The sequence below is a fragment of the Protomyctophum parallelum genome, assembly GCF_964188405.1.
Source record: "Protomyctophum parallelum genome assembly, chromosome: 17".
Lineage (NCBI taxonomy): Eukaryota > Metazoa > Chordata > Actinopteri > Myctophiformes > Myctophidae > Protomyctophum > Protomyctophum parallelum.
In genome coordinates this window covers 36270874-36285667 of record NC_139719.1, presented here as the reverse complement: position 1 = coordinate 36285667, position 14794 = coordinate 36270874, and the positions used below count along the sequence as shown (strand labels likewise).

At 44.1% G+C, this 14794-nt stretch overlaps 2 protein-coding genes across 6 annotated transcripts in view; both read left to right on the top strand.

The window, feature by feature from the left end:
* The window catches only part of mrtfab (myocardin related transcription factor Ab), a 60850-nt gene extending 56957 nt beyond the window's left edge, over positions 1-3893 (top strand). For 3 of the 4 annotated variants that reach the window (XM_083787202.1, XM_083787204.1, XM_083787201.1), the window contains 4 exons: positions 389-529; positions 1375-1467; positions 2016-2076; positions 2329-3893. In XM_083787202.1, coding sequence (XP_083643328.1) covers positions 389-529; positions 1375-1467; positions 2016-2076; positions 2329-2918 — 885 coding nt within the window. In that variant the 3' untranslated portion in view covers positions 2919-3893. The remainder of the gene's footprint in view (positions 1-388; positions 530-1374; positions 1468-2015; positions 2077-2328) is intronic. The other variant, XM_083787203.1, reaches the window with a different exon arrangement.
* A 1357-nt stretch (positions 3894-5250) lies between these two features.
* The window catches only part of LOC310875187 (arf-GAP with dual PH domain-containing protein 1), a 27327-nt gene continuing 17783 nt past the window's right edge, over positions 5251-14794 (top strand). The window contains exon 1 of one of the 2 annotated variants that reach the window (XM_083788323.1): positions 5251-5608. In XM_083788323.1, coding sequence (XP_083644449.1) covers positions 5518-5608 — 91 coding nt within the window. In that variant the 5' untranslated portion in view covers positions 5251-5517. The remainder of the gene's footprint in view (positions 5609-14794) is intronic. The other variant, XM_083788324.1, reaches the window with a different exon arrangement.

The following is a 14794-nucleotide window of genomic DNA, read 5'->3' as shown; positions in this document are numbered from 1 at the left end:
CGTATCTAACCGACACTGACTTCGCTGATGACATCGTGCTTATCAGTCAATCATTGGAATACGCTCAGGCTCTCTCTTGAGCAGGCCTCCAACTGTGTTGGTTAAACTTATATCTGTCCAGGCAGGCACCTAGGCTGGTAATCCATCTTGACAGCGTGTCGCTGGTTCGAGTCCCAATCCCGACGACCTTTGCCGCATGTCTTCCTCCCCATCTCTCTCTCTCCCTTTCCTGTCAAACTATTGTAATCTATCAATAAAGGCAAAAAGCCCCCAAAAATATATTTTAGAAAAAAAAATAACATCTATCCAGAAAATATAGAAATGGTATTGCTAGATCATATTTGTCATTTTGCAATCTTTTCGTTTCATTTTCTGTCACCTCACTTAGGTTCAGACAACAGGTCTACACTTGGACTCCAATGGTGTGCCAGAACCCAGCCTGTCAATCTCTGCTCCGCCCAGTCTGCAGCCTTTCTCTGATGATGGGTCAGATTCTGAAAGCCAAAGCGCCATAATCTCCTCTCTCAAGGTAACGGATGAACACCTACAGTACCTCCTCATTTCATCCTGAAAGTCAGCCTCCCCCCATTTCACCTTCACTTTTCAGTAGGGGTGCACTGACAACGATAGGGCTAGGTTTACTGAAACTCTAAATTCACACGACTAGAGTGCCTCACATAGGTTAACAACAGATGTCTGAAAAGATCAAAAGTTTTGCTCCATTTTAATAGGCATGCGATGCATAGAGTTTTCAACAAATAAACACTTGAACGTGCATAGAGTAAATGTAACAGTAGAGTAGTAGCTTTTCGGCAAGCAACACCATCAGACTTTAGACATTCTTTTGTAACTTAAAAATTATCATTTTCCAAGTAGAAAATTCAATATACAAAAGGACAATTACATGAAAAGCACATACAAAAGACAAGACAATAAAAAACAATTGTGTTGACTATGGTGTTATATCACAGATCAACTTACTGTACTAATTATTTTTATTTTATTTGTTCAATCATTCAAGTTAAGGGATGCAATTCACAAATGTGAATCTATCCTATGATGCCTATCCTATGCTGCCACCTTGTGGTCACTGATTGACTTCCAGTTCTTTGCATATTGCTCTGCCCTTAGCCTAAGAGAGAAGGTCAAGTTTGACATTGATTTTAGGATAACTTATGCTATTCCAAGGAGGAACATTCATCTAAATGTCAAAATAAATTGCAATTGTACAAAGAGAGAAAAGTACCCGGTCAAGAAAATGGCATCTGTGCATCCCACCTTTCCAGTCATTTTCTCAACACTGTAAACTATCGTTGATTCTCTCTTCTCCTTTCCCTACCCCTCCTTTCTCATTTCATCACTCCATCCTCGCAGAGAGAGGATGTGTGTCCACCTTATGACCGACACACACTGTTCACCCCTCCCTCTCCCAAACCCACCTCATCTATTTCCACTCGGCACCCCAAAGTATGTCCTGAAAAACACCTCGTCCTCAGTACTTTGCTCTTTTTTCACCATCCAACAGTTTCTTGGTCCGTCTCACAGGCTCATGCATGATAGTTCTTTAAGCAGGACTGCATATTTATTAAATCATTACAATTTATGCATCAGGCCCACTTTTTGTATCAGGCCCTGATTTGTTACTTTTAAACAACACGCATGATCTCTTGGCAGAGATAATAAAAATAAAATACATAGCTAATTGTGCAGCCCTGCTCCTGTGTTGAAAAAATGTAATGCTGAAGTATTGGTGCTGTTTGGTCAGTGTTGATTGGATGCGGTGCATGTCTGATAAATGACCTCACCGGAAGTGTGGATGTGTTGGGTTTTGTTGATTGGGAGAGCACTTTAACAGACAATGCCAACTGTTCTGCATTTTGACATTGTTCATTTGATGTTTTCATTTCTGGGTGTATGCTGTCACCATGTATTGTAAGCATGATGGTGTGTTTTGTGTTGGTGTGAGCCTGGTTGGTAATGCAGCTATTTTCTAATGTGGTGTTCTGTCTTTCCAGGAGAACGGTCTGAGCAGCGAGCAGATGGATGATCTGTTCGATATTCTCTTAAAGAGTGGAGGTAATGACCCTGCATGTATACCAGCATGTTCCTAAACTAATTCAGTTTACACATTACATGTAGATTGAAGGTCACACATCATCATCATCATCATACTATAATTCACTCAATTTTGTTGACTAAGACTAGACTCTAGACTTACAACAAAATTAACACTGCAAAGGAAACATGTACTTGTACATAGCCATATAAATACTATCATGCAATGATCACTGTGTTAATATCTGTTGTCTTTTCTTTTCCTTGCTGCAGAAATCTGTGGCTTCAAGGCCAACCCAGACCCGTCTCTCGCCCACCTCCACTCTGATCCGCCCTCCCCATCCTCGCCTCCATCTCCCCTCCACCTCTCTCCTCCTACACCTCCCACCGCCTCCCTGATCGCCACCTCTCCCCGGCGGCAAGCGCCAGAGGGAGACCCTTGCTGCGCGGGAACCGTGCGGCTGGAGGACTTCCTGGAAAGCACCACGGGCGCCCCACTGCTGGGCATGGAGCAGGGCGGAGACCTGACGTTGATGGAAGACCTGCACAACCAGATGCTGGGTGGTACGCCCAGCATCCTGGACCACCACTCCACCCCCATGGACACCTCGGAACTGGGCTTCTCCTCTGCCCACACCGCAGGCCTGGACTTCGGTGACCCCAACTTGGACAGCATGGACTGGTTGGATATCTCAATGGCGGGGAGTGGTGGCGGGGGCGGCCCAGAAGGTCGAGGAGGCACAGGAGGAGGAGACGGGGGCACAAGCCTGGCACCATTAGCACCTCACACTCCGCCCAGCGTTTTCTCTGCCGATTTTCTGGACAGCACAGACCTGCAGCTGCACTGGGACTCCTGTTTGTAGCCCGGACGCTCGCTCGGCAGAAGTGAGGAACGGACACACAACGCTGGTTCACACTCTGTACAGGCTCTGTCTTCTAGCTAGCGCACATACAGATATCCTCTACTCTCAATGCTGTCTTTACCACTGCTGGTTACTGGCACACAACACAGTGTGCCCTGTGTTTTGCCCACAGTTAGCTGAATGGTGAACGAGAAAGGACCTGAGAACATGGAATATTCATTAGAATGGACCTTCCCATTAAACTCAAATGGACTCGTGTTATGGGAATATGCCATGGACTGCTTTTAGCCAAATTGATCAAATCACCACTCTATCCCCAGTTAACCAGGTGGCTCAAGATCAAAGTAAATCCAATGTAGATTGACTAAAACACCAAAAATGTAAACCCAAGAACGTATTGATAGAGCAGGGTTGAGAAGGGATTGTTGGTGAAGATTTATGGTGAACGAAGCGAAACACAGGTGGCACAGTTTGTGTGTCAGTGCCTCCAATTTTGCACTTATGCTGTATCTGATTGGTTTATCGGGCGGTGTTCCAGGTGGGAGATCAGGTAAACGGCCGAATCATAATGGTGTCTAAACAAGTGGCTAAAACGCAACCCAAGACCATCTTGTGTTCTATCAATCGGCTGTACTGCTAACGCTGTGACTGACTTTAGGCTGAAACCCCGTCCTATGACTGTATAAACCACAAGAGTCATTGGTTGAAATTTACTGATGAAATTAACCTCATTGGGGCAACCATTTGGTGAGTTGTAGCCTCATGGAGGTGTTTTCGGTAGACCACTATGCATTGCTGTACATGGTATATTATCCATTGTCCATACAATGACTTATTTTTCTTTTCCTGGTCGCTTAGTCAAGCTAGCAGGCTGGGGAATACAGGGGTTGAGGGCTCGGATTCCGAACAACTTGGACCTTGTCTTTTTTTTGTAAGAAAGTAATGTTTTAAAAATAAACACGCAAAGAAAACTCAGGATGTGTCTGTTTATTTTGTTGTTGCATCTGCATGCTTTTTTCAACCAGTGGTCCAGGGACCACAAGTGGTCCTTGAAGTGGTCGCCAGCTAAACGTTGGAGAGTCGGTAACCTAATCCTAATGGACCCTAGATAGATAGATCTTTAACTCTTGAGTGTAAAATGAAACGAAATTGACCCTTACTTTCAAGAAATAAATTGTTAACCATCTGCATTACTAGTTTACAAGAACTCTACACAATTTGAGAATGTAGAAGAATTGTTATTTTAAGCAACATTTGCCTATCTCCTATGGGAAGATTTGTGTCCTGTGGTCCGTGGCTCAAATGCCGAATAAATAATGAGGGTTGAAAACCACTGCTTTATGTGAATATCGATAAAGGTTTCACTGGCTGGTTTAGCTGGTAATGCAGCAAGAAGCCACTAGAGGGTGCCATTGCATTGAAAACCACATCTTTGGGGAGCATGTAAATGAAAATGAAGCGCACAAAATATAAAGCAGGGTTCCCCAATTAATTTTCCTCAAGGGCCATATTTTGACTACGGTACCAGGCTGGGGGCCGAGTCGGCACGCGCGAGGTCGAGGTCTTGCCCTGAAATTAATGTTCAGGGCAAGACCCCATTTGAAAAGGACCCCCAGTTTGACATGCAGAGGCTACTGACCCCAATTTAATGCCATTTATATCTGACCCCCCCCCCCCAAAGCGGGCCGCTAATTGGGGAACCCTGATATAAAGGCATACAAATTAATTATCATCGATAAATGGATAGATACACATTTCATATAAAAGTTATTCCTTATTCCTATCTAAAGACTATCAGAAAAGTTTTATATACCTTTTGTCTTTGTTTGCATTACTGAATCTTCTGAGAAAAAGGCATTGGCATTGATTGAATGAAACCCTATACCCTGTTACTGTAATTTGGATATTATTATGGTTGCAGCGTTGAATGTTCCTTTGATTTCAATCAACAATCTATTATTACAGTATAATTAAATCTATATAATTTGGCATAATCTATATGTGTTGCATTGGTTAACTGCTAACACACACACTGTCACACCAATGCAACTCCTTGCAACATGCAATGCTGCAACTTCCATTCTCTCGTCTCGTCTGAGTCTGAAGTCCACCGACCGGAAGTTAAGGGACATCTCAGCTGAGTGCAGACGGAACGCAGCTGGTGGTGATGGCATATGCTTAACAATACATTGTACATTATGTAGTCAACGAGACTAACAGCTCTATCAGAGAGAGAGAGAAACTGTCACTACTAGAGTAGAGAGTCAATGGCCGAGAGAGCGACAGAGAGAGAGAGAGGGGAAGATAGATAGAAGGAGATATTGAAGGGAGACAGCAGGGAGGGAGAGAGAGAACGAGCCAAGGAGGTATTGGAAGGGAGAGGGAGAGGGAGAGGGAGAGAGTTGGTGGTGGTGGTGGTGGTGGTGGTCGAGCGACGAGGATGAGAGAAATCCTGCTTTAGTGCTCGGCCTCGGAGTCTGTGCATTTTTATTTCATTGGGTGAGGAGAAGAACATTGTAGGCTATAAAAGTCAGCGGTGAGTGTCGTTGTGCGAGCTCTCTAACCTAGAGACTAGAGAGGCTACAGCAATAAAGGTAAAATGGCACTGGAACCGGTTGGAAACAGCCCGCACTTACAAGATGTGCTGGCAAGACCTGGGAACGATGCATGCGCGGACTGCGGCAACCCAGGTAAGAGAATCTCTCTGTCAGTCAGTCAGGTCGAATATAGGCGAGGGTAGACGCGTCTACCGGCGTCTGATACATGTGTGCTCTGTCATGCATGCGCATGCAAGTGAAACGCGGCGGGATGTCTGCGGCTCAGCTGAGCAAACACCTGCCATGTGATGTAAAAAGAAAAGAATATTCGCAGTCACGAATCTCATGAATACCAAATTGAGTTCAGTCCTTGATACCTTGAATAATTATGCATTATTATTATTAGTATTACCCTTATTATTATTATTATTATTATTATTATTATTTATTATTATCGTCGAAACTTTATTTTAAGAATAGGCACAGTTGTTATATGCCATATAATATATGGCATATTCCTTCCTTCCCTTCATGTGAAAATGCACTGTCAAAGACTTGTGTTGTAGGATAGGCCAAATATGAAGGCAGGCTGACCTATGGACCTGCATGGAGAAGACACCATAAACATTCCTTTGGCTGAACTCTTAAAGGGCTGGAGAAAATATGGATATGGTTCTGTTTGTTGACATTGTCTGACTCAGCCATCTAGCCTTGCAGCGTGTGTGTGTGTGTGTGTGTGTGTGTGTGTGTGTGTGTGTGTGTGTGTGTGTGCGCGCGTGCGTGCGTGTGCAAGTTTTTTGTGACAGTTTCTGCAAATATTTTCATATTAGTTTTAATAGATCTCTCATCTACAACATATTTCCCACTGCATTAGCAAATAATTTGTAAATTGTTGTCACAGGAACTAAAACATCTCTGCAACCTTCATTTCTTGCTTCATCGTCTTTTCTCTCACTCCCCGGCTCTTTGTATCATCTCTGTGAAATGGTCATAAAACTCAAATCTGAGTTGGTAATTGGTATGGAGGCTCCAGAGGAGTGTGGGAAGAATGCCCAGTGCTTGAAGTGCTGCCCACCCTGGATGCCTGACTGAGGGAGGGCAGGGTGGGAGAAGATGGTTGGAAAGGGAAGATTGTGATAAGAGACTGTTGCCTAGCCCAAAAGTCACAGTTTCGATCCCTCACCAATAATGTCTGGCTTCGTTTTAGTGGCATGATGTGTGTGTATTGGGGGGGCATCATGCTCTTTGGTCGGTCGTGGAGAACCTGAGAGGGATGTGTGATCACAGTCAATGACGTGTGCCTTGTCTACAGGGAGCTTCCAGCAGAAAGCCACAGACTGCTTTCAGTCACAGAGTCTGCACCTCTCTGCTACTCTGTCTGACAGGAGTTTACTGTCAGCCGAGAAATATGCACCTCACTGGTATGCTATGCCTGTCTGCTGTGTAGTGTGTAACACCCTCTGACACAGGTGATTGGACTAGGGTAGTTGACATAAATTCTCATGGATTCTTACTGTTTCTCTTCCTGTATGCAAAAGAGGCCATTTTTTGAGGCCATTCAGTGTATGTTAGAGGAAGTATGTTAGTAATAGTAATAACAGTGATAACACGCAAACACACACTAAGCAGCCATGTCTCAATTTACAGTGTGTAAATGAACACTGGGGGTTTCTCTGCATGCAAGCACATGTATGCACATTGCACACAATGTACACACGCGCACACACACACGCACGCACGCACGCACGCACGCACGCACGCACGCACGCACGCACGCACGCACGCACGCACGCACGCACGCACGCACACACACACACACACACACACACACACACACACACACACACACACACACACACACACACACACACACACACACACACACACACACACACACACACACACACACACACACACACACACACACAATGATGTCATACTGAGTTGGTGCAGTGTGCTCTGTCATTATTTGTTCCTGAAGAGGAGTGAAACCACAGAGGGAGTGTCATATGGACCATCTACACTTTCTTTCAGGATCTATTTATGAGTTCCATGTCACCAAACAGTGGTAACAAACACTGTGCTACTGTGCTGTACATCTACACTGCATTTGTTTATGCTTTTATCTCAATATCTTATCCAGAGACACTTTCAATTCAACAGACAAAGACATAGAAATAACATCAGTGCCAAAGCATTACAGCAAGTACGTACGCTTAGTAATGAGTACAAGATCCAGAGACAAATGTGTGAACCTGTTTTTCTTGTCCATAATATGAATACATTGAAGCATACATTGTCAAGGACAGCCCAAATGAATATGTGTTTGGACGCAGACCCTCATCTGAAAATGTTTTGTGTTTTACAGGCTCACAACGTGATGTGACACGTCCTGAGCTTGAAGATCGTCTTCGTTGTATTTTCAAATAGCCAATGTTAAATCGGTTAAATTTGATGCTACATTAACACATTTTGCTGGGACCCCCGGCTGGAACCCCCTCCTCAAGGACCACTTTGAGAACCACTATTGTACAAGACCTTGCATGTAACTCGGCAAGATACAAATTATTGATAGTTTTGATTGACTTCATGTATGAGCTCAACAGTAGATTGGTTGGTAGCTATTGGTAGGGTCAGGTAGGCATACAGAGACAGTCAGATACACTGTAAAATCCACATTGTTAATGTGACAACAACGTGTAAGTTGTGTAAGAAGAATTGATTGATGGATGGATGGACAAATAGCCAGACAAAGCTAGTAGCTACAGTAGCTAGCTTGACCTCTTTGCATGTGATTTTATTCTAGTCTTTAAGCATCATCTTCACCACATCCTGATCATCTTCACCACATCCTGATGTGTGTGTGTGTGTGTGTGTGTGTGTGTGTGTGTGTGTGTGTGTGTGTGTGTGTGTGTGTGTGTGTGTGTGTGTGTGTGTGTGTGTGTGTGTGTGTGTGTGTGTGTGTGCGCGTGCGTGCGTGTAAATGACTGTATTATGTGTTTGAGATGGTCTGGCACTCCCTCGCCTATCGTAGATAGACACAAAAATATCGGGTGTCGTTGACAACTCTGGAGCCACATGTAGTGCTAACACAGACTAAAGTGTCCACCAGTTGTGTGTGTGTGTGTGTGTGTGTGTGTGTGTGTGTGTGTGTGTGTGTGTGTGTGTGTGTGTGTGTGTGTGTCAGAAATTGACACAATTAAAATTGGAGTGAAGACTAGGCTGCATGTAGACCGACTATATGGCAACTTACGCATATAGCAGAATTCTGAGTGTAAAATGGACCCTTCACCCTTGCAGAGTTAAATTAACACTAGCACTTTACTGTGTAGTGTGTAGTCATTCTTACTGTGTCTTGCCTCACATTTAGGTTTTCATTCCCTCACAGATGAGATGAGACAGCTCAGTGGCTGAGCACTGAGCAGGGAGCTTACAGTCCCTTTTTATTCTGTACCTCTACCTCAGCAGCACCGTGGCTCTGCCCTTCACTGAGGACAACACACACACACACACACACACACACACACACACACACACACACACGTACAGGTGTCTGTTATAGTGTGCAGTCTGTGCACAGCATAAGATAAGCCTTTTTTGATTCCCAGGGCGGGATTCGGGTGTCATAGCAGCAACAGAGTGAAACACAGGAGAGCTAGGCTACAGGTAAGAGTAAGAGTGATAGATAAGGATTAAAACTAAAATAATATTAGGCTTATTTTGATCCACTACACTGGGTCTCTGAAGGAATTGGTTAACATACAGATAATTTCAGTCTATCAATATATAAGTATAATTTGGGAATTGGGATAAGGGAAAAGTACCTGTCCACCACCATGGAGTCTGGCATCCGGCTTGACCGATTGTCTACAAATACAATTGCCTGTGTTCGGAGGAGGGAAAATCTTTGTTGCTGCACCTGTCAAGTGTCAACGGCGATTGTTGATTGGGAGGAGTAAGACAGAGACGTTAGCCATAATATGTCCTCCTAGTGGGGGATCCTCACTGGCAGGTGAGCCAGTGGGGTACAATAGCAGTGGCACTAGCAACACATAAATGTGTAATAATTGGCATAATGACTCAAATTGGAAGAAAAAAGAGGCAAAAAAGATTGGCTCTAAATATTCAGGAAAAATACTGGGAAAAGTCTATATATTTTATTACGTATACAATCTAATGAATGTATCAACAGTGAATATACAATACATATAGCTAATGCATAAACTATCAGCAGTGAATATGAGAATGAATAATAATGTGCATGAATGCAGACACATATACACGTGCCCTCACACCAAATCATTACCCAGGGGATGAGCATCAGCAGTCTTCTCTGGGACACAGTGGGCCAGCAGACAGCAGCAACAACAACAACAAACAACACTCATACCTCCCCCTCCACCAATCCTTCCTGGCCCGCAAAAAACATCTACAAAAATATCACATGTCATTGTCTCCACCAGGCCGAAGGCCTGGGGAGAGAGTATGTTTTGCACTCTGTCTGTCTGTCCGTCCGTCCGTCCGTCCGTCCGTCCGTCTGTGAAGAGCTAATCTCCGACACCGTTAACCCGGTCGATGCCACATTTTGCACACACACTCCCTGGATGCCATTGATGAACCTCTGCACCAAACCTTCCAGAACGGCCTGTTATAGCACCACCAGGAGGCCGACTTTGGAAAAAATTATATTTTGATATTACTCCAAAAATCCCCCAAATCGTTACACACTATCTCTATAGTCATGTGCTCAAGACAGATCTGTCCGATATTGCATATTCCATCCTAATTAAAGATGGAGTGCCACCATTCTTTCCACCCTAAAACATGATCATCAGGTATTATTACAATATAAGGGGGAAGAACTTTTTCCAAAAAGTGTACAGTATTTGTTAAAATCATGCTTTTATGTGGACACGCCCACCACTTCATTAAGTATGCCTGGTTTGCCTGGTGGGTGGTGATGGGTGGTGATCCACCTGAACTGAAGCTGCACCCACAGCTGTAGTTGTATGATAAAGGGGGAGGGGTTAGGGGAGGGGCTGATAGTGTGGTGGCACTATATTACTGTTTACTTCATTGGCCCGTTTGACTGTCAAGGGTTCAGCCTCCAGGAAGAAACCCTAAATACAAAGTCAATACACCATTGCACATAAAAACAACTGCAGGGTGTCTAATGAAGTATCTGTGTCTAATGTCACCTCATAGACACATGAAAAACTGTAAAAATACAAAAATTGTGGCACTCCATCTTTAACATTGGCTTTCAAAGTTTGCAGGATTGGCCCTTTTGAAACAAAAAGCCTCAAATCATGAACGCAGCGTGCAATTTAGGTGAAATCTTTCACAGACTTTCCTACTAGGCTGAGGAATATATCCCACCCATTTCACATTGGCCTGTAATAGTGCCACCAACAGGTGGATTTTAGCAAAACACATTTTTGGAACAAAATGCCTCAAATCATCCAATTGCCATCAATGGTGTAAGAACAAATGGCACCCAAATAAACAGCATAGCATTGTTCAAGAGAAATGTCTGTTAGGCTACTTTGTGACAGACAATACAGTTATGTTGAATGTTAGTTAGCTAAAATAGCCAATGCCAGACAAATCTGTGCAGCATTTAATTCTAATGGCGAATTACCGGTACGCCGTTTCCGTGATTCACATCATATTGCATCATTCAGATGAGGTCTGTCACTTTTCTTTGCGTTGACTTTGCGTGTATAGACGCACACTGCTTCTTTTTTTTTTAAACTCTATTTTTTATCCCACGATTTTGTAACCCATTTTTCACCCCTGTGTCAATCATCTAATGTGATCCTGGGCTCTACACACCCTCCGCCAACCTGGGGAGAGCAACGGACTTAACTCATGCTTCCTTCATGCTTGAGTGTCCAAGTTGCTCCTTTACACCTGACAGGGGGGAGTTTCCCTGGTTGGACGTAGCGCGTGGAAGGAACACGTTATTCCAACCAGTTCCTTTCCCCTCCATCAGGCGCCCCGGCTGGCCAGGGGGAGGCAGTTTAGAGACCAGGATTACTGCATGTTTTTGTGAGGGTATCTACCCTAGGGGACACGGGGAGAACATGCAAACTCCACACAGAAAGGCCCTTTCGCCAACCCCGCCTTCGGGTATGGGCACTGATGACGCGGAGGAGGAAACACGCCGCCAGCACCCACAGCGCCCCGAGCGGGAATCAAACCCAGGACCTTCTAGCTGTGAGGCGACAGCACTACCAACTGTGCCACCGTGCCCCGGCGCACACTGCTTCTGGAGAACTGCTGATCCAACCGACTTCACACTCGACTCTGCTCAGCTTGGGGCGTCAGCAATACAATACAATACACACAGCAAATGTGAAGGCGATTGGCTGGTTCTCGTGAAGAACAGTATAGTCACATACTCGCAGAGTAGTGTTCTACTCAAATACTATTAATCACACTTAAAGGGCTTTACAGGCTCACATTTAACAAAGGCAAAATGACAACCTGTTCTCCTATGAAAAACCCTTGATGGGGAAAAGAAAAGGAAGAAATATGGCAGGCTGAAAACTACGAAATGTCAATGCTGGTTAAGTGACAGTAATAATAACAATACCCTATACACTATAGTATACAATAGCATCAGTAGTGTATTGTAAATCGACGCAGACATGATGCAATCTTATTATGTAGTAGACCGTTTTGGATGGGGATTCTCTGTTAGGGGGACTGTGCAAGGCCAGCCACTATGTCAGCTTTTCCCAATGCATATTATGATGACTGTGGATGTGTTGTTCTCAGTAATCCAATTTACACACAGCACCTTGGAATGCATAGGGAGGGGGAAGCCCTGTGTGTGTGTGTGTGTGTGTGTGTGTGTGTGTGTGTGTGTGTGTGTGTGTGTGTGTGTGTGTGTGTGTGTGTGTGTGTCTGTGTGTGTGTGTGTGTGTGTGTGTGTGTGTGTGTGTGTGAGAGAGAGTGTTGCATGTGCGACTACTGTATGTAATATGCAGACATGTGTCTGTATGAACCCATTTGCAGGTCTTTGCGTGTGTGTGCGTGCATGAGTGTGTGTGTGCGTGCGTGTGTGTCACTTAGTCAGCCATGTAGCCAATCTTCCTGGCTGTTGTCTGGCGCTCCATTAATATGACTCACACAGCAGTGACCTCATCTCACAATGGCTGTGTGTAGGTTGAGGTCTGTGTGTGTGTGTGTGTGTGTGTGTGTGTGTGTGTGTGTGTGTGTGTGTGTGTGTGTGTGTGTGTGTGTGTGTGTGTGTGTGTGTGTGTGTGTGTGTGTGTGTGTAAAATACGGAGTAGTGAAGGGATTTCTGGAAGCCAAACGAGGAGATAAAACCTGGGGTGATAGCAGATTATAGTATAAGGCTATAAGCAAACGGTACATTTATATCCATTCAGTATACAGTAATTACACATACGCTACCGTCAACATGGGAAAATGGTAATTGTATTAAATGTGTAGTGATGAATGTTATGACAAAGTGTTTTGTTGAACCATATACTGGCAATGACAGTATATGCCTACTTTTTGCGTCTCAGGTCATTGTCACTACTCCCTATATATAGACTCTTTCAGTATTGAGACATATGTATTTCTAACACCAACAAGTCCTCACATTTATATAAAGCCTAGGTTACTCTGAAGACAATCTGGGAACCCATCAGCAAAAATAAAATAAAAATAATGTAGACACCCTATGTCGGCCCATTTGCTCTCATTTCAGCCCTCCTCTTCCGGTGGTGCTGCTTTGTTAATTCATTCCTAATAACATGAACTCTATATACATTGTAATGGTAGTTGCTGACAGATTCAGCTGCGGAGCTCTGAATCGGTGTTGAAAGATTACTCAACAGGAACGCGAAAACCGGAAACCGCATGTAGACTAACAACGTGTGTTGTGACGCTAGACTCAACTTTCACTCTGAGAAGACATTGTGTAACTGCGATCGTCAGTTCTTTAGCTGTGAGCCATTGAATAAAGCTTTTTTTGACCAGGGGCGCAATCTGGGGAAGGAATCATTTTCTTTTTACTTCGTTGCCTCGCGACCCAATGCACTTGCAGCCCTCTTTGTGTGGTGTGTACAGTAATTTACTTTATTGTACTGTATGTTCATTCATTCTCAGCCTTCACAGTGTGTGGTATAATGGGTATGTCTGCTGCACATGCATGTCCTATATTTCATGGCTTGCATTGCACGTTGTGCATGGCGGTTTGTTTGGCGGTATGAGCGTAAGAGCAGCAAAAGACAAAGTGAGATGGAAATGTGGTCACGCCTAGCACACATAGTGGTAAGCCAAGCCTGCCTCAGGCCCGGCACACACATTTCACACATGTCAACACGTGTACCATACACGCAAAGTCACACGCGCTACAACACACCCACACAGACAATACCCATGTTTGCACACTTGCAGTGTCAGCAGGGTAACTTTACGATAGCCACATTCAAGGTCTTGGAATCCCGGAAAAGGTCGGAGCTGAGATAAGATGAGACGTAATTGATCCTCTTGAGATCAAGAGGATCAAGAGGTGCCACTGAGATGATGGTCATCTCTGTATAGCTGTAGCCAACTGATACGCAGCAATAGGAGGTACAACAATCAAAAAAATATTTTTAAAGAAAAATAATGAAGTCTCCTATCTCTCGCTCGGTCTGTCTCTCTCTCTCTTTCTCTCTCTCTCTCTGTGTGTGTGTGTATCTGTAGATAATCTCACAAACCGCTGGACCGATCAGCATCAAACCTTGTATGCAAACTGCCACCAGGCATATGGAAGTACCTCCAGTAATTATTAAAAAAAAAAAGTCAAATGGTCTCAGATCATGTTGAAATCTTGCCGACATTTGGAGTCAAACAACTTAGATATGTTTTCGAGAAGAATAGATCAGAGATTCTCAACGTTTTTGGCTGGGGACATGTTTTGGCCATGTCTCACGCCCCCCTCCCCACCCCCAATACAAATTGACCGCTACATTAACCTTAATAATAGAGAAAATACATCATACAAATATACTGAAACCAGAAAGGAATGTGTATGCATGTGTACTATGTAAACTCTCAACATTCTTTTTAATAATCTGGGGACCCACAAAATAATTTCAGGAATCAGGACCACCCGAAGAGGGTGATCCACGCCAAAATACATATACATTTTGGGGTGGATTACATGAAAAGCTTTGAGAACCACTGTAGTAGACGTCGACTGATGTCACAGACGGGCCACAATGAGGGCCATCCAATGACGCCGGGGGATTTAACTCCCGTGTTGTCAACAGAAAAGATGAGTCATAATACCTGTGCAGCAGTTGTTAGACTGCTCTCTTGTTCATATTCTGC